Genomic DNA, 22,111 nt, shown 5'->3' with positions numbered 1-22,111 from the left:
GTTTTCTATAGCGTTTGCCTTTTCTATTTCCTACTATTTACCTTAGACAACATATGGCCACGTGTGAACATCAAGAACAAGAACAAGACATGTGCACTGCACGGTATACATTATAGACTGTATCATTACATCTATAGGTAAAAAGAACGTCTAGTTTTATATGTACATACCTTTGATGGTGGGCAGATCCACAAGTTCCCTATTGGTAGTCAGGTTGAATCTGGACGAACTCTGTCGGCGTTCGCGTTTCACGTGCGTTGGCGACGTGTTGCCGCCTGTGTCCCGGGGATTCGTTGAACCCGATCCGGCGAGGGGTGCTCCACCGAGCCCACCGCCCCCGTTGGCGTATTTTTTCACTCCGGCCCCACCTCCGACCCCACCACCAACGCCTCCTCCTCCTCCTCCTCCACCGCCAGCGGCGGCGAGACTGCCCGGCGGGGCCAGGCCCCCGCCTTTGCCACCGTCCTTCATGTCTAAGGCGCCCTTCGATGAGTACGACGATATCTGTCGGAAGAAAAAATTTTCTAGGTATTCCATTTCGCACAACATCGTGGCTGCTGTTTTTATGTTGCTGTTGTTATTATTCACTTGTGTTGTTTGTGCGCGCCTACTTCATTATCATTGTCGTCGTCTTCTTCACTGTTCGTAGCCCGACAAAGCTCTAACCAGTTCCATAATAGTACTACGTTACCAGGCTGCCATGTGTTCCAGCGTTCCCGCTAAACGGTTGTGCAAGTACCGTAACGATGCTGGCCTTTCATGTTATTACAGAACATCGTAGTACGTTAAACACAAGCATAGTTTGCAACATAATCTATAGAAATCGTAGTTCTTAATAAAGCATAGATAGTGAAGAAAGTCCAAACGAACACGACATGTCGCTCAGTCACTGCGTTGATGCTATTACAAATTGCTCATTACTCATCATTGTGCGAGTACCAATACACAACAACAATACACAAATCCAATTAATGAAACCAGTCCATGATTTCAGCGTCACCCCACACATAGTTTTTCATTTCTTTTCTTTAACGTTGAGCTAGCACTTCAGCTACTGCAAATGGCTTATAGACACGAGTCACTGCAGGTAACTTTAGTATCGTCAACCTTGGTGAAGGAAAGTAAGACCTCTGGATCTGACCACGGTAGCACCTAGGCGATCGTAAACATCTCAATGTCCCTCTTATATCTTTTCTGCTTTCGAAATCGGCTCCAATTATGTGTACTCTCGGCTTCGTCGGCTTATTCAATCCACCTACTGTGTAGCTGTCGAGAATAATAGGTTACCGCTACGATATTTCTACATCATTCAGTACGTTTGACACTTGTACATCGTCCATCTTGCTGATATGATGTGACTTTAGGACCACGGTCTGGCGGAAGCCCTACGTACGAACGTAAGTCAAGTGACCAGGCCGTCCAGTCGCGTTCTCATTTGTGTTTACCGTGCTTGCCGTTTACGTCCGACGAAGACTTATACAACAGTTCTAAACAAAATCAAGCTAAGCCCTTGCAACAGCAGCAGCAGCAGCAGCAGTCTCTGAAAGCCTCTTAAACGGCTCTCAATACCGCCGCAGAGGCCTCACATTCGCTTACTAGACAAGTTCTTTCTTTTTTTAGTTTGAATAATTTCCTCCTGTGGCCCAGCAGTCGTTCGCGCGTAAAGTAGTTTTAGTTGAGACAGCGCAAGTCCAAGTAGCGTATCCAGCCGGCGCGGCGACGTCGGAGACACCGTTAGCAACACAAAGAAAGCTCAAGCCATGCCGCACTGAAGCAACATTTATATATAAGATGGAAGCCCTATGTGTCTTTGCCTGTGACGATAACCGGCGCAGTTTTGTATCACTTGAACAATAACAACAACATTAAGATTTCGGTGGCGGGACCGCGATTCAAAACTGCGCATTTATCTGTTCTGTGTCCCCCGTGTTCGCGCACCTTTCGCAGCTGGGAGTAGCTGGCGTCACAACCAGAGTGCTACAAAGTTACTGTCAATGCTAAGTTTGACAGTTATTGCTACTGCTGACTAACTATAAACATACGTCGCGGTTCCCGCGGCTCTCCAGTTAAAATCACTGTCTGCTCGCCTGCCCGGTCGACTGGTGAAATGATCGCTCAGTCCCCGCTCCATCGGCCGTAACAGTTGGCAGACCACAGAGGCATACTAGGTATGTCACCAGCCGGCCGGCCGGCCGGCCGCAATTATGTTGGACGCCGTGATTAGCGGCTCAGCTCGATACAGAAAACAGATAGAGCTGCTGCTGACAGTGGGGGGAGCCGCCGAACTGCCGCTCATCGCTTCGCTCAGTTGTTGGCCGGTGCCCGGTGCTCGATGGAAAACTACAGTGAACATGCCAATGGCCACGCCGCAGCGGCACGATAACTTGCAGCAATGACATCAGGAAACTTCTGTCTGTGAACGCAGTGCGCGCCGAAGCCGGCCAGCCGGACTTCACGCTTCTTTCTTTTTCGCTAGACAGACTACCTTGCTCGATGTAATGTTATTCATATTGTAGAATGGCGAGTTTCCCTTGACGCGGTTGGTAGACTTCGGCCAGACAAAGGTCAATAGTATCTGTATCTCTCGTGAACGTCTCTTTCTGCAATCATGTATCCTTCTTATCCGTTTCGAACTACGCGTGACGGCACTTTGGATAGATGCGAGAGCGATTTCCGTTCAAGATATGGCAGTTATGGCTAAATTAGGACTAGAAACAGCGGCCGGATGTTCGAGCGAGGCAAACTGCTAACACACCTAGTAACTAATGTGAACCCTTGCTGCGGTGTGTGAGACTAGGAAGCTATCATCGCTGTTGTTATCGTCACCAAGTTTTGGCTCAGTTTTTAAGCCAATTCGGCACGAGATTTTTTCTGATACTTTGGTGTTCTGTCGTTCTTCACGTTTGCTCCCTTTTTACCGCTGTCTGAATCTCTTCCTGACACACCAAATCACTACGCTAATCTATCACTACGCAGACTGCTTAGCCTATTACTCACGACCATCATGTTCCCATACTATATATTTGACGCCTGGTACGTTGATATGGCGTTCCTCTTGCGCTCCCATCGGCTTGCCATAACGGCATCCTCATTAACAGATTTAATAAGACCAATCGTCAAGCAGTAACGACGAAGCAAAGTTGCTGCGATTGATAAAGCTGAGTTAAACAAGCATAGCTGTGATCTGTATACATAACGCCATCCGAATCCATACGCAGTGTGTGGGGGGTAAAGGTTATAGGGTCGGACCCGTCAACCTTGCGTACCACCACTGCACGAACAGGGTGATTCACTACCTGTTCGTGCCCTCTTAGCCTGGTTCCCACTTTCCTTTAGTCGAATGCTGTCGGGAACACAGCGGTTAAAATAGGTAGCAAAGCAGCCAATATATTTTTGGTCTAGCACAAACAAAACGTCTAGCTTTCGTGAGGCCGAGAGCGCCCCTCGCGGCGACAACTAGTGAGGCTGCAAAGAACATGTCCCTATTATTTACAGCAGCCTGAGCAGCCTTGTCACGCAGCGTAAACTACCGCGGCACGACTCACGGCGTTAACTCGTTATGTTACCCCGGCAGCAAAACACTACCACGCACATATCGACCTACGCGAAAGTCCAATGACGCTATGGGACATTTTTACGTCAAAATGTTTCAAAAAATTCTCAAAACGTGTGAATTGAACGTGGGAAATTTAGATCGACACAGATAGCCAGAGCGAGTAACGAATTCGCTAAACTCACAATAGACGACAGACAATCGGACACGGACACGATCGGCGTACGGACAAACGCCAAAAATTGAAAGCAAGCCTGTACACACGAAGTCGACGCTCGGTGGGGCAATCGTTTGATATGTGATTATACTAAGCAGGTTATCGCTATAGACAGATACAACGGAATGGACGCACAATGTGGGCAATCTTTACACTGCCCGAGGTAAGTTACTACGTGTCCGTCTCTCAGTATTCAGTTTGTTGTGCTTTGATCCGGTCTAATCTCAGTCGGTTAATCTGCGACGCTCGACAGTAGTTAGCCCCACAACAGCAGCAGCAAGTTAGAGCCTATCAGCTGCGGCAAGGTGTTTGCGCGTGTTAAGATATGGCCAAAAACAGCGTCGTTCAACATATCCAGAGTCGTTTTTTATGCCGAAAAACAATTGACTGATTGGTCCAGTCTTACGATCGCCATAAATACATACAGTTTGTATATCTTGAATTCTCGGTATGGCACGGTAGCTGTATTTTTATCTGTAGTCTTTCAAAGTGGTTGCTCTCTCAAAGTGGAGGCTAGTAGCAAGCAATAGACTGTGCTTTGCTAATTGTTTTGAACTGCTTGCTTTACAAGCGACCACTATGAATCGTAGTGTTTGATCACGAACGGGGAACTTTAGACATCATATGATAGCACGCCTAATACGGCTAGTAATTCAGCTGAGGACTTGGAATATACTGACGTAACCGGAAGTAACAGTCACCATATTACGTACCTTCGGTGATTGGGAAAAAGAGGTTCTTCTTAGCTTTTTCATTCGCGACATCAAATTACCCATAATGGTAAGAATCAAAATTTCTATGCTGGAAAACTTTTCTAAAAGTGGTTTTTTCCACAAGGTTAATTCGTACATGTCAAAGATTTTATCTCCAACTACTGCTTCTTAGAAACTAGTACGAAGTACGAAGTGCCCCATCTCCAACTACAAAAATGAAGTCATTAAAACCCAGCGTTGTTGTAACACCACTGGAACCACATAATAATAATCCCGTATAAAAGGGAGAGGTCTCATGTTAAAAACACAACGAAATATTCGGGAAAGCATGGCTCGTTTCCATTTCGAGTGGTTTAACACAACTCGGCGATCGGTATCATGCAGACGAACTATCCGACGCTTCGCAAACCAACAATAGCCGTTGTAGTTGGATAATGCGAATTTGGTGCACGTTGACTGTAGGAACGTCTCTCGCTTCAAAGTACCTTAAAATCGTTGCCTAAGGCTAACCAATCGCTTGTCGTTCCAGAAAGGCCAGCAATAACAGAAAAGATCTGTTGCACCAAAAGACAAGCACTTGCTTCAAACAGTTTTTAAATTGTCAAGTCTTTCACTCATACACACTTGATCCTCTAGTGATCTTGGACTGCCCAATCCGATCTTCGAAATCGAATCCTGTACCAATTTCCCCGGTTCCATAGAACTGCAATGTCAACAGCATGACAACTACGAGAAGGTGATCACTCTACGTGGGACGTTAATGTACTGTCCCGTCAGATAGCCAACCAACGCATGTGGCAAGTAAGCACAACACGTGACGTTGTATACGAGCGTCCCCACGGCAGCAAACGATGAAAACGTCTGACATTTACGAGAACCCGATCAACGAGAACAGAACTGGAGAACGGCAGGATTAACAGAGAGAAAGAGGGAGATGAAACGAAGCTACCCAATCGACAAACGTACACCCGAAGGGTAAATCATGTGTAGGCAAACAGCGGACCATGTGATAGGAACTCCGAAAAAACCACCTTCTAGGGGAGAAAACAGAACATAACGATCCAGCTTATTGTACTAGCATTCCCATGAGTCCTGTCAATTAATCGTTGTTTCAAATCATTTGTTTCATTTGAAACCGTTTGTTTCGCATTAAGCTATCAATCGGTTAGCTCTCGTATTTGTAATCTATTCATGTTCAGCATGGCGAACAGCGCGTCCTTGAAAGCTAGATTGGTCTACACCGTGTGATCGAGGGGCACTGCCGTTTCGCGGGACTGCGCGCAATCAGACAACAACCACGCACCTCGAACACAGCCTACTAACATAGCGATATTACTATTAATAATAGAAGTATCGTACATCAGTCACTCCTCTGCGTTCAACCGAACGTTGCGGGATTGTCGCAGCAAGTAGGCCCTCGCGCCTGCTGTTGTGCGACAGGCTAAGTGACGGCGGCGGATGCAGACTTGCTTAGATGAGGCTTGCTAGCAGACGGTCGTCGACATCGCAGTACTGGCGTCTTGTTTGACGCATGCGGTTCCATTTGCTAACTGACTGATTTCCCAACAGCACCCGTCCAGTTCAGATGACACGTATTGTCTTAGCTGTTAGGGGTGAGGGAGGCCGTACGGACACTACGACGGACGCCGAAAAAGTCAGTTGCGTTCGACCACGCAAATTTGCCCTGTGCCTCACTTGATGTTGTGGTGACATAGGGCTACTCCTTCAGCCTCATGTTCTGTTAGTGGCGGGACGGAAAAGTACGCTCCGACGTTAACGAGCCACGTGACGACAGCAACGCATTTGATGCCCGTCAAACAATTAGACAGTTAGATATCATTGTACAAGGCTTCACCAGCGGCAGAAACGGGCGAGGGCACACGGCGGATAAATTAAGCAGCGAACTTTTAAAAATACAATATCCCAAGCAAACTTACTGATCGTCATCCAAAATTAATCTGACTGACTTAAGTAATCTTGACGAGAAACGCTCCACGCAGCTGACATCGACCCACACTTCACCTTGCAATCGATTATATCGGCGATCTAGTTGAGAGGGGACTGACTACTTGGACGTAATTTTGCACCGTGATAGGTCGATATGTGGATGTCATACCTAATAAATCCACAGGTATGATAGAGGCTATTGACCTGTCAACGACGCAAATTCTGCATCACAGCGTGTAAGCCGAGTTGTCACAGATATCTCGTGATCACACATAGGCCGCCAAAGGACAATGAACGACACTGTTGTACCTGTATTGCTATCGTCTCTATAACAAAACTGCACCACCGCCTGCAGCCAGTCACCTAGGTAGAAAAAAAAATGACGGACTGAAACTTTTGCTAGCCACTTGATCATTATCCAAGATACATAATTGTTAGTTCAAGCGTGCCTAAAGCTAAATGCCTATGAGGCATGTAGACAAAACGGCTGGAGAACAAACACGATATCTGTTCAGTCGATACGTTACTAGACGTCAAGTAACAGTACATTGGCTTGTATGGTTTCAAATATTGTGTCCGGAATAGATTGCGACAGTTTTGGCGGGACGTTTGCCGTAACGGTCAAGGATTGATTCACCCATTGTATTAGGAGAAGATCAATCAGTACATCCAAGAATAAGATTACAAACTTATCATAACAGGTGAAACAGGACATTCATCTTCCGAAGATGAGTAAACATTGTTTATTGTTGAATGGCTTCTCTTCGCACTGGACAAATCGCTTCCGAATCAAGCCTTTCTGCTTATCCGAAATCGAGCTACCATCATTGCTAGTTCCTATGTAGCTTCAAGTCAATACGGCAAACATGTTTTCTTGAGACAAATCTGGATGCTTTGATGGAAGATTTTTAATGGCCAGATTGAAGGGGCTTTAAAAACTGATTGAAAAAAAAAAAAAGAATTATTCCGAGACTAGTGGTTAATAGCGATTTCCAATTAGGTTCCCTAGAAAATTTTTAATTGTATAATTTTTAACACTTATTCTTGTGGGTTTTTGTACCTTTTGGCCTTTTCAGTCGTCGGATTTTTCAACTTTTTTACCTTATTGTCAGCCAGAAGTTTTAGTCCGTTAGATATCTTCGCTTTCTCTAAGTCAATTCGCTTGTGTGTATAGATGTACCGATCTAGCCACACTATCGGTTGCTACCAACAAACTATTAGAAGAAGAACCTTTGATAATGCCTTAAGTTACAATGGTGCAAATCATATCACACAAACACAACCGTCGAAGATGCTTCTGTTAGCGCATGCAAAAATGTCGTTTAAATCTATTTTTATTTAGATATAACTCCGAAGGGGGCAAACATCATTTTGTTTCATTTTATCGAAAACAGCTCTTGTCACGGGTGAAACTACAAATGCACGAATAACTGCTCAGTATGGAATCACCATCATTACGCCGTGCAAGTTAGATAAACTGCTCAGGTATAACTTTAACGTACGTTACGCTGAACAAGATATGCAAAGTGAAGATAACGTTTGCCAATATCCTTAAATTCTGCTTACTAATGAGCCCACGTAATTATAACGTACGATATAAGTGTGGCCTTATAGTACAAGCTTGTGTAACAAGCCTTTCTACAGTAGCATTGCATTATCATTAGGTTCAAAACGGTGATTTCCAATTTTCCCAAGGTGAACATAGCGAATAAAGTTCGCTGAAATTTTACTCATAGCGTTGCGTGGTAATTGCGGCTGTCGTCAGTAACATGGCCACACGCTGTTTCAACTGCATAAACAAGTAATCCATATTGAATGATATTTTAATTTTTCATTATTTTCGATATTTAATTGAACAGTGTTTATAACAAAATTAAATATCGTGCTGCAATAGAAATTGTCTCTTTTGAAATAGAAAAAATGTCTATTTGAGCCCAAAAAAAAAACTTGACCTCTGCAACTGATCAACGCACACCCGCAACCGTTGCGCAGTAACCATTACAAACATATTCGTGGATAAATTTGTATATCTAAAATCACTATATAACTAATGTTTAATAACGTTGCGGTACAATAGTTGAAAATATTGTAATAATGAATAGATACGATTATCGCGAAAATATAGCAGTTCGATGATGCCAGGTATCTCGAGACCCCTGCGAGGCTATATGAGAGGCGATCTGTTAATGAGCTTTGTTCCGCTGCTTCAAACTGAGCTATTACGGTATCCCTATTGCAGTTGTATGCCTGCGCTAGTCGAGTATCCCATTTTTAACATCGTGTATTCAGCGAGACATCATTATTGAATCAGGTGGCCGATACCTCATCGTAATTCGCTTTTTTCCTAGCTTCACTGTCCTCAAAGCCGGCATGGGCAAAAGTAAACGCCAAGTCCACAGTCTGCAAAAATCTAGGTCAACGTATAGCTGCCAGCAGGCTCGTAAAAGCAGGCGTCCGAGCCTCGTCGATTCTGTGCGTGTGTGGATGCATAGGGAGATACCTCACTATTGTCACTATACAGTGGTTAGCGACTCTCGGCCGCTTCAGATTCATAAGGCCTGCCGTTGTCCCGCACGGCTTGGACCAGTCAGTCAGCCAGTGGAGCCGATCCGCAGGGAATAAGAAACTTGCCCTACAATTTCCTTTCGCCCTCTCATATCGTGCCTTAACCTTACTGGTTGCCTCGATGCTCGGTCCTCGCTTCGTTCCTGCCCCTAATCCTTTATGCCCTTGCGCCCCTCTATGGTAGCAAGGAGAAGGATCGATCGAACCGTCGGCACAAACAGGCACGAGCGCTCCACTCTGTATGAGTCCTTGGCTTATGGACTGCACGCGCCATAATCGAGCAACCGTGGATTTCTATCCGTTGAATTTTCTTTATTCGACCTGACATCGACTCAGAAGTTCACAACACGTAGCCACTACGTTCGTTCCGCTGGGCGTTCTCATACCATCGTGCAACGTACAGCTGTTCCTCGTAGCCAAAGTCACTTTTAACTGACCACGAATAAATGTAACTAGCAATAGCGTCAATGAGAGATCAACAATTCTCGCTCCATCTTTCCAGTCTCCTCCTTTGTTTATAAGCTATATCTCTGCGTGATGGTGCGTATTGTCAATACACAGAGGGCTTAGAAAGGAAGCGCACTGGAAACTACGGCGAAACACGACGCAGTAGGTAGTGCATCTATAGGGAAACACAATTTGATAGACTGCCACCTTCGCAATCGGTTCTTCCGTTAGGACTTGCTGTTTCGTAACTATTACTGCTGCTGCTTGGATTACTAGTTACTACTCTTCCAGCACTCGGCTGACGGAATACTCTGTACGTTTGTTACTGCATCAGCGCGAAATGGATTCAGTTGCCTGACAGATGACATGTCGGACATAGTGCGCAATAGTGGTCAAACAGCCAGCACGCACTAACGTAAGCCAGGGTGATCAATGTGCGGTACCAAATCCTCGCCTTAATTACGTGAGGTATTATACAAAACTCTTCCGTCTCATTAGCTCTTTTTCATTTTATTTAATATCCTGATTAACTAATTTTCCACTAGTTGCAGTATATCAATAACTCTAACATATAAGTAGTCCTTACTTTATTTTTCATAACAGAAAAAATATATTTATTAGTAATTGTGATCGACCACTAATTGCACCAGCTATGTAACCATCGTCTTCAACACAACGCTCCAAATGGCATCTTTTGAGCTGGAGGAGTCACTAATACAACCATTTCTAATAACACTATTATTTACAACGCTTCCATCACTCAAGCCTATGGTAACGTAGCCCCCTCTATCCCCTCAAACTGAAGTACAACTTTGCTTTGGGTGTTTCCACCTATCTATTCAAATACAATAGAAACGTCTAGACGCCTGCGTGAACGAACATACTCGTATAGTTACATATCCGTTAAGCGTATTATGATGCATAGAATAGCTGACAGGAAATCCTATCGCGAGTGTACAGTTCAGCCCTACCCAACCGTTTAACGGCTCAGATTTCCTGTTCCCACCAACCAGTTCTGATACTCACGTTGCCTCCTTCGGTAAGGCTAGAACTGCTGTGTGTTTCCCTTAGTAGGGGGGGGGGGGGAACACGGAAAACCGACCAACATTTTTCCTATCTTTCCCTATGCTTTTGCTACACTCATCCTACGTTTTTTCCAGCTTCGTCGTTTCGTCGACTTTTCTATGCGCTTTCACGGTTCCTTACGTCCTTTCCGCCGCAAGTTTCTTCGTTGTCAGGCTTAGCGACTCTAGCCAAGGTGACCCGTCTTTGCCGAAGACGATTAAAATGGTTCGTAGTTCGGACGAGTAGCCTTCATTTAAATAGTCGACCTTTTCCAGTCTTACGTCTCGCTCGTCCACTGCCTATACTTCCTTGTTCTGCTATAGACTCTTTTTGCATGACTCCAAACAAAATGTGGCAGCGTCTGAGAGATGGGATAAAGAGAGAGGGTCGACGGGCGCGGCATAGACCCTGGCACGAACGGAAAGGAAGTAGGTCTCAGGTACGGAAAGTGGAAAAAAAACGTAACCGACATATGCAGTCCTCCAGTTTCTCTGGCGGACTGCATATGTCGGCTTATGTCTTAAAGATAGGCGAGGCATGCCACCACTACAGTCGCTATGACGCAACTGCTGTTGTGGGCAGCCAGTAGTTACTGTCTATCCTTGCCTTTCTCTCCGCATTTTACCTTATAATCCCTTGACGCGGTCAGTCTCCTCGACCGTCTTTCGCGTTGTTCGCACCATCTGTTTTGTCTCGTTTCTGTTCTTTTTGCCCTCAAACTCACAGAGACAAATTCTATGTTGCAGCTTTGATATGGGAGCTGCTTCATGGACAGTTGTCATCCTTGTCTGAGCCTTCGTCGTGCATTGCTAACCCTGGTACCGTGCGATCAGGTCCATATATATTTTGATCAGGACTTGCTTCCTCATTCCCGCATTTTAACCTCAAGATATTGATAATCTTGTGCTTACTTGCCCACGTGCTACTTTCACTGATATGTGTTCGGCCAGTCACATTGCGAGGCGACCGTGAGCTCTTTTAATTTGGCGGGATTACGTATTTTTTTTTTGTTCCCTTTGCAGAAGCAGCAGCAACTATATGAGCTTCTCCTTTTAGGTTCGGGTGAACCTTCGGCCAATCTCTAATGGACCCACGTGAATTGAAATGGACCCCATTGTTAGACATACAGATACCATTACCACTAATAAGAAAAACAAAATGTGTGTAACTGTAACGTACGTAGAATGAGTCACACCAGGGCCCAACACAATTTGTTTCGATATGTAACGTAGTCGCCGTCTATGCATAAAGATGTAGTTGAGCAAGATCAAAATTACGACTACGATATTCCCAATGTTTGAGGCACTGTGAAGATACCAGTATTGCCTTTACGTGTACTATATACGCTAAAATTTGATACTTGTTTACCAGGTCTCGTATTCTGTTCATAATTACGTGAGCATACGATGCTAATAAGGCAACTGGATTCCACTGTAAACTAACATATTAGTTAAGTATTATTCCTAGCATGTAACCTAAAATGTAAGTTTTTTTTTTTTTAACTTTTAACATGCATGTAATACATGGATGTGGTCTAACTCTTTATATTACGAGAATCAAATATTTTGATAAGATTGGAAAAAAAAATGATCAGCGCTGTAGAAACAGACTTGATCATCAAAAATCTGTGTACCTGTCAAAAGGTAGTGGATCTTATAGCTATCTTAATAATGCAGCGTTCAAAAAACGAAAACCATTAAGCTACCGGGGTTGAACCAAAATGGGGCGCCGCCCCCTTATCTACATGAGACGAGACACACCTCACCTTTGAACTGCGTGAAATGCTTTGCTTAGACCATGATAAGAAAGCACTCGTAAAAGGCCTGCCAATTAGCGGGCGTTACACGCAATGTTGAAGTTGAACACACGCCAAAGACAGTCCATTGGTAATCGGAAATCCACTATAAGCCCAGAAAGGTTCGTCCAACCCAAGTTACCTCAAGTTTTGCACTGTATACGCGTAAGAGTTCCATTCATTCATTCATTCATTACGTGGTAATTACCAGTATTCAGCGGAAACAACAACAGTGAAGTCGCTCGGTTCGTTCGTGTTCATCTTTTCCCTTCGTCTTCTCCTTCTCCGCCTCCTCATAGCAAGGAGGGCTTCCTATGATGACACAGCAGTGAAAAAAAAAACCTCATTACAGTCTGCTTATTTGATGTATTCTTACCTCTATCCCCCATAGATCGAGCTAATCACCCTCTCATACAGCAGCTGCATGCTCGTTTAGCATCCTGTTGTTAATCTGAAGCACACGCGTCATGGAGCTACAACGTGTACCATAAAAGTGTCGTTGTTGCCCTTAAGGACGAGATGTATTTTCCATTATGGAAATTTTTAGAAGTTGACCATGATTGTAATGATGCACCGGAGGGTCCTGTTCTGCATATACGGAATACCGGAATAATCTGGGCATGCGTCAGGATCGCTGAGCTTGGATCTAGCATTACATCGGTAAGTTATGTTTCCATTTTTTTTGGTCCATCATATCTCGAAGTTCTCGCTGGGTGAGTCGGAGGCTTGTTGAAAACTGTCCATTTGGCCGGGATCGAGAGATGGCAAAGTGAACCGATGCTTTTTTCCCATAGCTATTTCTAACTGCCTGACACGCATGCGGCACGACTTAAGTCTTCGCACGTGAATTTTCGCACACAATACGATGTTCAATCGCCACTTCCTGTTGATTCTTATCTTGACCAAATTTATCGGAACGTCCCAGCGCAGAGCCCTGAAAAGCTCTATCGGTTGCTGCGGCGCAGAGACCAAGCGACATGCGTCTAGCACGCCCGACACGATACACATACGATAGTACACTCAGCATTCCATCTTGCCTGCCATCGTTGTCGATGTTCGTACAGCGTTTTTGCCCTATTGCCTTTCCACTAACTATTAGCAGCGACGGCAAAACTACACATGGGTGCACTGACCCGTGTGCGTTTTGTGAGACTGACGTTAACCCGTTTCTACAATGTTGCGAGAAATCGTAGCAACAACACTGCTAGACCCAATCTAAGCCGACGCTATTTCTTTGTACTATTGCCCTTGCTATGGCCGTTTTTGCTATCGTCACTGATCCGTTTACGTTATCGACGTCGTCATTCCTCTCCAGTTTACCGCTGTGCTACGGTTTGTATGAAGAATTCATTCTTCAGACGTGCGTCGGCTTGCCACATATCGAGCGCGCTATCGTCTTTCACATCGCGTCGTGTGCTTCTTGTACTAGGGCCATCAGCAGTGGGATCGTTATTGATGTTGCTGTTAGCGCATTGATGGAGCATTGGCTCATTATTTGGTTGATCGGATCGAGTCGCTGACGGTTCGAAATCATTCGTTATTACTGCCACTAGTAGTTGAGTTGTAGCTGAGTGTGGGCTGTTGGTAGTCTTGACGCTTCATTTGCTGCTATTGCTGCCGTGACAGTCGTCGGTTGATGGTCGCGGCAGAGGCACCAGTAAGAGAGCTGAAGCACAGTCGCGCGTACAACGTCGCCCGCCATCGTGATTATCATAGCCGATATTATCGGCGTAAACACGAACAACAACGCTACCACTGCCGTCGCCGTCAATATCTTCGTCGACAGTAAGAACAGTAAGAACAATAATAACAGCAGCAGCAGTAGCAACGGCGGCCTCACGCTACGTACAGTGCTACACAAAAAAGCCTGTGTGGTTGTCTATGCTACTGCAGGAAGAAGCAGTCGCCATCGCCGGGCCCCACCAAGGTCCTATTCCTTTTACTTCTTCCGCAACAATTCTGCGTTAGAATACTCTCCTGCTGCTAAATGACAAGGCTCACTCGCAACGTCGCCGGCGATTGGCACGCCGCTGTGCAGCGTACGGCTGCGACGGCAGTGGCGACATTGGAGCGACGTTTTGTTAGCATTTGTGTACAAGTTGCTTTTGCTATTGCAAGTGCGACGATTCTGACCGTCAACAGCGATGATGGCCAGAATCATCAGCCCGGTAAACTCCTTCTGGAGGCAGCAGTTCTTCGTTTTCGTCTTCATCTATTACCATCAACGCTAAGACCACAAGGGAGCTTTACGACGAGCGAAGCCGTATTGTCATGCTGTTGCCGATAGTGACGATGATGATGCTTTGTTGAAACTGCAGTTGCAATGGCTACTGGACGCTGTTTGTTCCAGCTAAATTGATCTTAATGCGGAAGAAGAACGGGAGAACGAACGGTAACAATAAATTGGTGGGGATATGCACGACACGTGCAGCAAACACGGCTTTTCGTACGTGCATTCTTCTTGTGTCCTGCACCCTGCATATATACACGAGCATGACGGTCCCGTGGCCATGTTATCGCATCACAATGGCGGCTGCTGGGACGCCGGTTAGGGCATATTCTACAGTAATGGCAATAGCAACAGAACTTTATCAGCAGGCGAGATAGCGGGAGCCGATCGGCAGTGTCTTCGTGTCGAACAACAACAACAACAACAACAACAACAACAACAACAACAACAGGTGGATGAGGAAAAACTATTTGCGCGGACTGACAAACAGATGGACGACTCACTCCCGGCAGCAGCAGCAGCAAATCACAGAGACTATAGGCTTTAAGAGAACCGAACGTCGAAATATGCGAAGCAGGCGAAGGCCGATCACTTCGATTGAAGACGCACCTCGTTCATGTCGACCCCGACAGGCAGTCGCCAGCTAACTGAATTATTTATGTCTCTAGTGCCGGAATTGTTCGCAAAGACAATTAAGTATGCTACGATGTTAGTTCGGAGCGAAACATGAACACATACATATTCAAGGAACACTTCTAAAAGCAATCAAATTACCCAAGGTCCTTTTGCTCGCTGCGGTAAAGTATCCTTTCAGTGAACTGGTGACTCATTACGGTGATAAATTAGTTCAAAATATTTACATGTATCTTTACAAAATATTTACCTGATCTTTTACGAGTACGAAAAGCTTATATTTGTTGATAGATCTCGACTATTTTCATCACACGATACGACAGCTGCGGATTACCTACCCGACGCTTAGGCAAGCTTACCTCTGCCCGGGGAATATCGTATCGTCGTACGGCTGTCTCTGATGCATGAAATCGGGTTACTGTTGCCATCGATGCCAAAGCATCGTCCTGCTCACACGGAAGGAAACTGCTAACGAATAATTTCATAAGCTACTAATAAGCCCAAGTTGAGTAATGGAAGCAGGGACGAGATGCAAGGATGATGCTGGTGTCATCCATCTGCGTGGTTCAGATCGGCCTGATCATCCAAAAGCAGAAAGAATATATGCAGATTCTTACAACTCGAAACACCACCACAGTAGTATAATATCTAGTATACATCGGGTAGCACGTCTGTTCAAGGAAATAGTCTGAATCATGTTTGTCCGGGATATTCGGTTTTCTGATTTGACAATACAAAAGTGGCCAGGAATTAATTCACAGTGATATGAAGCCTTCTCGTTTTCAATCGAACGCTTAATGCGCATGGTGCCATCCTCTAATTCAGCTGACAATCTAAATTATCGTAATAATATTGTTTAATGCGACCTTCTTGCAGGACTCGGTCTTCAATGCCTCGTCGCACTCAAACAATACAAGGCTAATACCTCCTACTTAGTGTGTACGCTAGGCGAGAAATAAGTTCGAGGTCCATCCAACCTCAATCTAGAGAGGACCAATATACGTATAAGTTAAAACTTCACAAAACTACTCTATTTGGTAATATAGTAGGGATTATGCTACCGCCAGTAAGAATAACCGATTCGATAGAGCAATCTTAGTGGTTATTATACCATTGTACAATGCTGTTAAGCCGAAGACATATCAGTGTCTCATTCTTTGGGACGTAACGTTGCACTGAACACAAGTACGACCTATTCAACCAATTTACAGGTGTATTATAGCGCTCTGAATCCTTATGATACGTATTCTCATAGATGACATCTCAAACAAATGACAGCTTAACTCTCTGCAAGCCGAATTGTCACCTGTCTGAATTCTGGAATTGCAGGAATTGTTCGAGAACTTATTCCTTATTACGACAGGACCGCGTAGCTTCAAAGGACTTTCGCATCGCCGTAAAGATGCACGTTCTTCGCTGCCATCTAGTTGCTTTCATGTAACACGTTACCATATCCTGTCAAAGAATGTCTCGTTACAGCGCCTTCTCTCGGCGTGAATACTACACCTATGATACCTAAGCATGATCCCTTAAGAATTCCGTTTTACAATGTAACTCTTTCAAATAATACTTTGAACTAATAGCCCGTTTTTATCATCAATTGGACCGCTTTCCATCCCTAAACTGAAGTTTTCTGTGACTGAACTGTCATCTACACAGAGTCATCGCACAACGGCTGTCCGTTCTCATCACGCATCTAACCCATCCTACCTACATCACGATACGAAAAACGAAAATATGTCCAGATATGCTTCCAACGTCCAACCAAAACTGCCTATCCCGCCGATGACAATACTAACAGCGGCGCGTCTCACGTGCGCTTCCATACAGAGTCGGCAGAGTCAGAGGGGTATGCTTACCCGCTCGGGGGGAACCGTCTAGCATTCCGTCAAGCAGCCGCATGCCAACTACTATTCACTAGTAGCTACACGCTGTAGACTCCCCATTATAGCTCTCTGTCGTAGCAAATAAGTAAAAACTCGCTGCAATGGCAGCCCCCTAAGCGACCGGCCGTTCATTCAGTCAGTCATTCATCTCGTGAAATTAGACAACATCGGTCGGTAAAGAGCCACCTACACACGCGTTGCGTGCCACAAGCATCATCAGCACTACATCGAAAAGAGCGTATTCACTACAACGGGTACCATCAGTGGTATACGCTAACTTTTCAGTGCTGCTGCCGCCGCCGCCGCCGCCGGATCATTCAACACACACATACACTCCCAACATTAGCAAATACAGCCACGATAAATATGTCTGTGCAGATTTCTGCAGAAGATTCATATAGACAAGCGGACAACAGTTGCAGCTGTCGAACACCGCTCTCATCATGACTAACCGATACAGTATACATCTACATTTTTACATCTGTGCGTATACTATATGAATTGGACAGGGGTCGAGCGTTAAAGCAGCGTCAATGTACAACTTCTTCAAAACGCACGCATATGAACATTGCAATACTGTAGCATAAAGAGAAAGCGGTACTCCCTTTACTCGTTCATTGTATCAGACTTGTAACATACGGCGCTTCACCATCTTTTAATTTCGGTAACGAAAGTACATTGTATAATACTAGTCTGAAGGTCAAAACCGGTGTTCTACGACAATAAAAAGTACGAAACGACCTAGAATTCTGAGGCAGTTTGCGAAAGTTGTTTTTGAAGGATTTATTTAGGTCTTCTTTGATGAAGAGAATTGGCCGTTCACACTGAACGCGGTTGGATCTTCGAGAGACTGCTTCGCAGAAAAGTGTCGTTGATAGATAATTTATGTCTATATAATGTGAACAATATAGCTGTGTACCGCTGAGCTACCCTAGACATAGCACTGACTGTACATAACCGTATACAGTCAAATATATGTTAGACATATAGTAGTTACCTGGACAGTTCTGAGGATCTGAAGAAGCTGAACACTAGGCCGTACGTTTTGGTTAACTCCTGGTGGTGGGGAGGTAAAGCCCCGCAAAGTTATCGGGGTACGGCCCAAGGACCCCATAGAAACAACTCCGTTCCTCATGGTTTCTTTCTGGCTTATCCCGCACCAGTTGAAGGCTTCAACAGATCCGAGGCGGCTTCGATTCGCCTGTATCGCAAAATCTACACAACTAAGATCACAAATTCAAAGCATAATGTCTTCAAAGCAAAATCAGTACTGCCTAGTAAAACGTTTGTCTCGCAAGCGGGCAATGTATTCTGTCTGACGGAGCGTAACAGTCAATTAATCCTTTCGGTCACGATTTCAACTAGGGAACTGTCTAACCATCTTTAAGTGGAAACAGTAATGCTCTTACACTTTTACGTTTCCTCCTATGGACAAGACATTGATGTTGTATGGCGAAGAACGTACAAGTTGAACAAGCCACCGCACAGATTCATCGATAGCACACAATACTCGTCGTGTTCGAATAACCTGTTATTGTTGTTGAAACTCGTGTTGCTGCTACAGCTGCGCCAAACGTCCTAATCAGCATATGCAGAGCGCCAATACTAGTAAGCACTCCATTATTACTATTGCGCGTTCATCGTATGTATCCTTTTACTTGCACCCTTTATTTGTTCGTCTTCGTTGCCGAACGTCACTATGGGACTCGCTTTCCCTGCTGCTGCTGGCCTTCTTTGCCTTGCTAGGACAAGGTTTAGCGAACGCAACAGATTGTTTCTTCAATGGAAGAGATTTCGACCAGTAGCGCAGGACCAGTGTGCGATTCCAACGTCGAAATCAGAAGCAACTAAGCGCATATAATCATGCAACGAATGGTATTTACGTCTCGCGTGGCCGATGCGCTACACAATACAGCGTCTACCTAAAATAGCACAGGCGCTCGCATAATACGTTAGTGTTGCAGACTACTGAAGTTGTTTACACTAGATAGCTACATTCAAAGTACGTGCCTACACAGGTAGCCTTCAGGATAATGGTAACGTTGTTCGTCTCGCAGACACTAATCTATGGAAAAAGCAAGAAAACTTGGACTATCTGGTGTTTCGCGACGTCACATTCAGCACCACCTAAAGCCATCGCCACAGACGCACATAACTCAAAACGAGGCTAACTAATAGCGGTCGTACCCGTACAATTAGCAGAAGTTCTTTAGCCAAGTTGCGTCGCGACGTCGCACAAGTCCATCGTGTTGTCTCAGCCTATCCAGTCAGCCACGACTCAGTTAAGAAGTAAGAAACATTATCATGGCGTAACAGCGCTCCGCGCTGAAAAATCGTCATCAGATTATCGAGCCGTGAAGCGCTCAGCAAGCACTAATGCGGTGGATGACGTGGTCTGCTGTTTCCCGTAGTCGCGACTGCGTCTCCTAAGCCACCCGGTCTTTTGTTACAGAATTACGCTAAAATCGGCATTGCTTGTCTCTGAGTCTTCTGTCTAGCACAGCCATCAACGGATGGCTTACCGTCGCTAGTGGCACCGTGTGCTTCGTAACCAGCCGACCAATGATGTCCACGCAACTTTTCACTCACTCGGTATAGACCACTAGATAGAACGGGGGGTCTACCGCACAACACTAACGTGGCTGCGACGTTCGCCACCACAGCCGCGTCAATCAGCGTACTTCGGAGGAAGGAAGGAAGGAAGGAAGGAAGGAAGGAAAGAAGGAAAGAAAGAAAGAGAAATGACCGAGGAGCATTTCTGAGTGACTTCAATTCAAAGATTCGTATCGGCGCTCCACTAACAGTAACGGTAGCAGCAGCAGCAGCAGCAGCAAGGGCAGTATCAGGCCGCTAGGTTGGTCGGATTTGACCGTCGTGGTGCGCGCACCGTTCGATGCATCATGCTGCGCGCTCTTCGCAGGCCATTACACGACGGCTAGTTCCGTTCGTTTCATAGCGTAGCAGACAGCAAAAGCAGAACAGAGAACAACGAAGCACGCTAGTAAAATGACGGTAGCCAATACCGACAGTCGCTTATGTTGCCAAACGCTGGTTTGCTCGTTTGCTTGCCTGCTTACATTAGTCAGCCACGTAGCCAGCTAACAAATCAAGCGGCAGCGTCAGCAGAAAAAGCATACGAGGCACGATACTTTTGTCGCCTGGTGGGTGGAGGAAAGGGTCCTTCTCAATCTCTACACAATCATTACCACGCACACAACCATTTATACCATGAATGTTCGCGTGTGTATCTATGTATGCCTACCGCTACTGCCATTACTGTTACTTTGGTTACAGGCACGAACCTCGTCCGTGCTATATTGACAAAAAGGGACACTAGTTGCTACAAATCAGCTGTTGGTTAGAAACAAATCTGGCCACTAAATAAGAATTTACGTTGACAAGCATTGCCACATGTACATACTCTACGTATGGAAAGGAAGCTTGCGATAACCACGGCCATACTGGGGTCTGGTGCACGCAGATAAACGCTGTACAAACAAAAACAGCGACATCCACGCATCACATAAATTCCTCATTCCACTGTAGCTGTAAGCTTCATACGAAGCAATACCATGATTGTTGCTGAGAAAATTCGGTACCAAACAAAATCAATGTCAACCTAATGACTGTAGCTGGTACTTCAAATAAATAATTGTGGTGGATATCGAGGTGCCACTTCGCCCTGAAACAAAGGAAGAACACTCCAATATATGAATATTATCGATCTCCATTATTTGTGATATCGATTTTAGAGATGCTACCGCTGCACACTGCTTGAAGCCCTTCGAAAGAATAGAGAGCATATATAATATGTATGATAGGTATAAATATAAAGCTTATCTGTAGTAGACTTTGCAAAGATTTAAGGAAGTGCACCCGCAGACCCCCTCCCCCCTCTCGGCCTTTTCCATTGGTATGTTTCCTGCTTTGCTTCGGGTACATTATGATACGAGCACAATCATGACCTTTGAACACACAAAGATTCATTGATTAGTTTTCTCGGCCAGCTTTTACTCCAGCTACGCTCCACAACGGATCTGAGCAGCAAACGCCCTCGATCTAAAATAGGTTACAAGCGATCGATGTATCATTGTTACCCAATGTGTATTTCTATACGTATATGTATAGATGTATCTTAAGCTTAAGGATACATATCATCACGAAAAAACTACCTCCTCTATGTTACTTAGTCAATTGCATTTTTATTTAGTCAACGATGACAACGCGTAAATATAAAAAGAGCGCAACCGTCCAGCATACAGTAGGACGATATAACCATCCAAGGCAAATCTAGTTTTCGATTCGGATGTAATTTTTTGAGAATCGTTTTATCGACCTAGAAAACAAGTTGTCTAAACTTTCTCCGCTCTCAACTTTAAATCCTGAAGTGATAATGTAAAGTAAACATAGACAGGAGAGCTGACAGCTACAAGCGAACAAAACATACGTTGGTTCGTCGCGCTAACCTCGTACTTCGTTCGCTTTGGCAAATACAAATGTTTGGCGTGAATTCGCCACTGAGACGTCAGGAACTGTCTATACTCTAGATATAATGTCGATAGCACCTGTACCTTTACAGATGTACCTAAGGGTCCAATCGAATATACGGGTTGGTCGTAATGTTATCAATAGTAGACTTCACACGTACCACACTGGCAACACATCATAACGTTCAGCTATGAAGGTGTCATCACGCGTTAAATTACGTCAACTGGCGTTGTTGTTTTTTTTTTCTTCGCACATAAAGCAAACATCGGCGACGTGTTCACGTTAACCAAATATAAAATAATAGGACAATGAAAATACTCTTGTTATCACGCAAACGTGTAGGCCATTTTAGGTTAAATTCATAAACAAGTACTCGTCGAACGCTCATCAGTGATGATCGTACGAAAAAACCAAATTTAACGTACAAACATTAATTATCTCTACTTGGATTTGCTTTCAGTGTAGACTACATATGCCTTATCGTTCCACCTCGGTTTTGCTCGAGGTCCGTTTTGAGATCATCTCGCTTATGTGATACTATTCGTTCGGTATTCATTCAACACGCCTTCAAA

The 22,111-nt window shown here is 44.8% G+C and overlaps 1 protein-coding gene and 1 long non-coding RNA gene across 12 annotated transcripts in view; one reads left to right on the top strand and one right to left on the bottom strand.

Moving 5' to 3' along the window:
• LOC111265264 (serine/threonine-protein phosphatase 2A 56 kDa regulatory subunit gamma isoform) overlaps window positions 1-22,111 on the bottom strand; it is a 68,365-nt gene that overhangs the window by 21,469 nt on the left and 24,785 nt on the right. For 3 of the 11 annotated variants that reach the window (XM_022841784.2, XM_022841782.2, XM_022841783.2), the window contains one exon: window positions 171-504. In XM_022841784.2, the coding sequence (XP_022697519.1) occupies window positions 171-471 (301 nt within the window). In that variant the 5' untranslated portion in view covers window positions 472-504. Of the gene's footprint in view, window positions 1-170; window positions 505-4,483; window positions 4,747-4,968; window positions 5,057-15,524; window positions 15,742-18,048; window positions 18,257-22,111 lie in introns of those variants that run through there. The other 8 variants (XR_015312990.1, XM_022841786.2, XM_022841787.2 and 5 more) reach the window with 7 other exon arrangements.
• LOC147752841 (uncharacterized) lies at window positions 558-17,758 on the top strand. The gene is made up of 2 exons (XR_015312992.1): window positions 558-3,933; window positions 16,495-17,758. It is a non-coding gene; the product is annotated as an uncharacterized LOC147752841 (long non-coding RNA).

The sequence above is a fragment of the Varroa jacobsoni genome, unplaced genomic scaffold, assembly GCF_002532875.2.
Source record: "Varroa jacobsoni isolate VJ856 unplaced genomic scaffold, vjacob_1.0 scaffold_949, whole genome shotgun sequence".
Lineage (NCBI taxonomy): Eukaryota > Metazoa > Arthropoda > Arachnida > Mesostigmata > Varroidae > Varroa > Varroa jacobsoni.
This window is presented reverse-complemented; position numbering and strand designations above follow the sequence as displayed.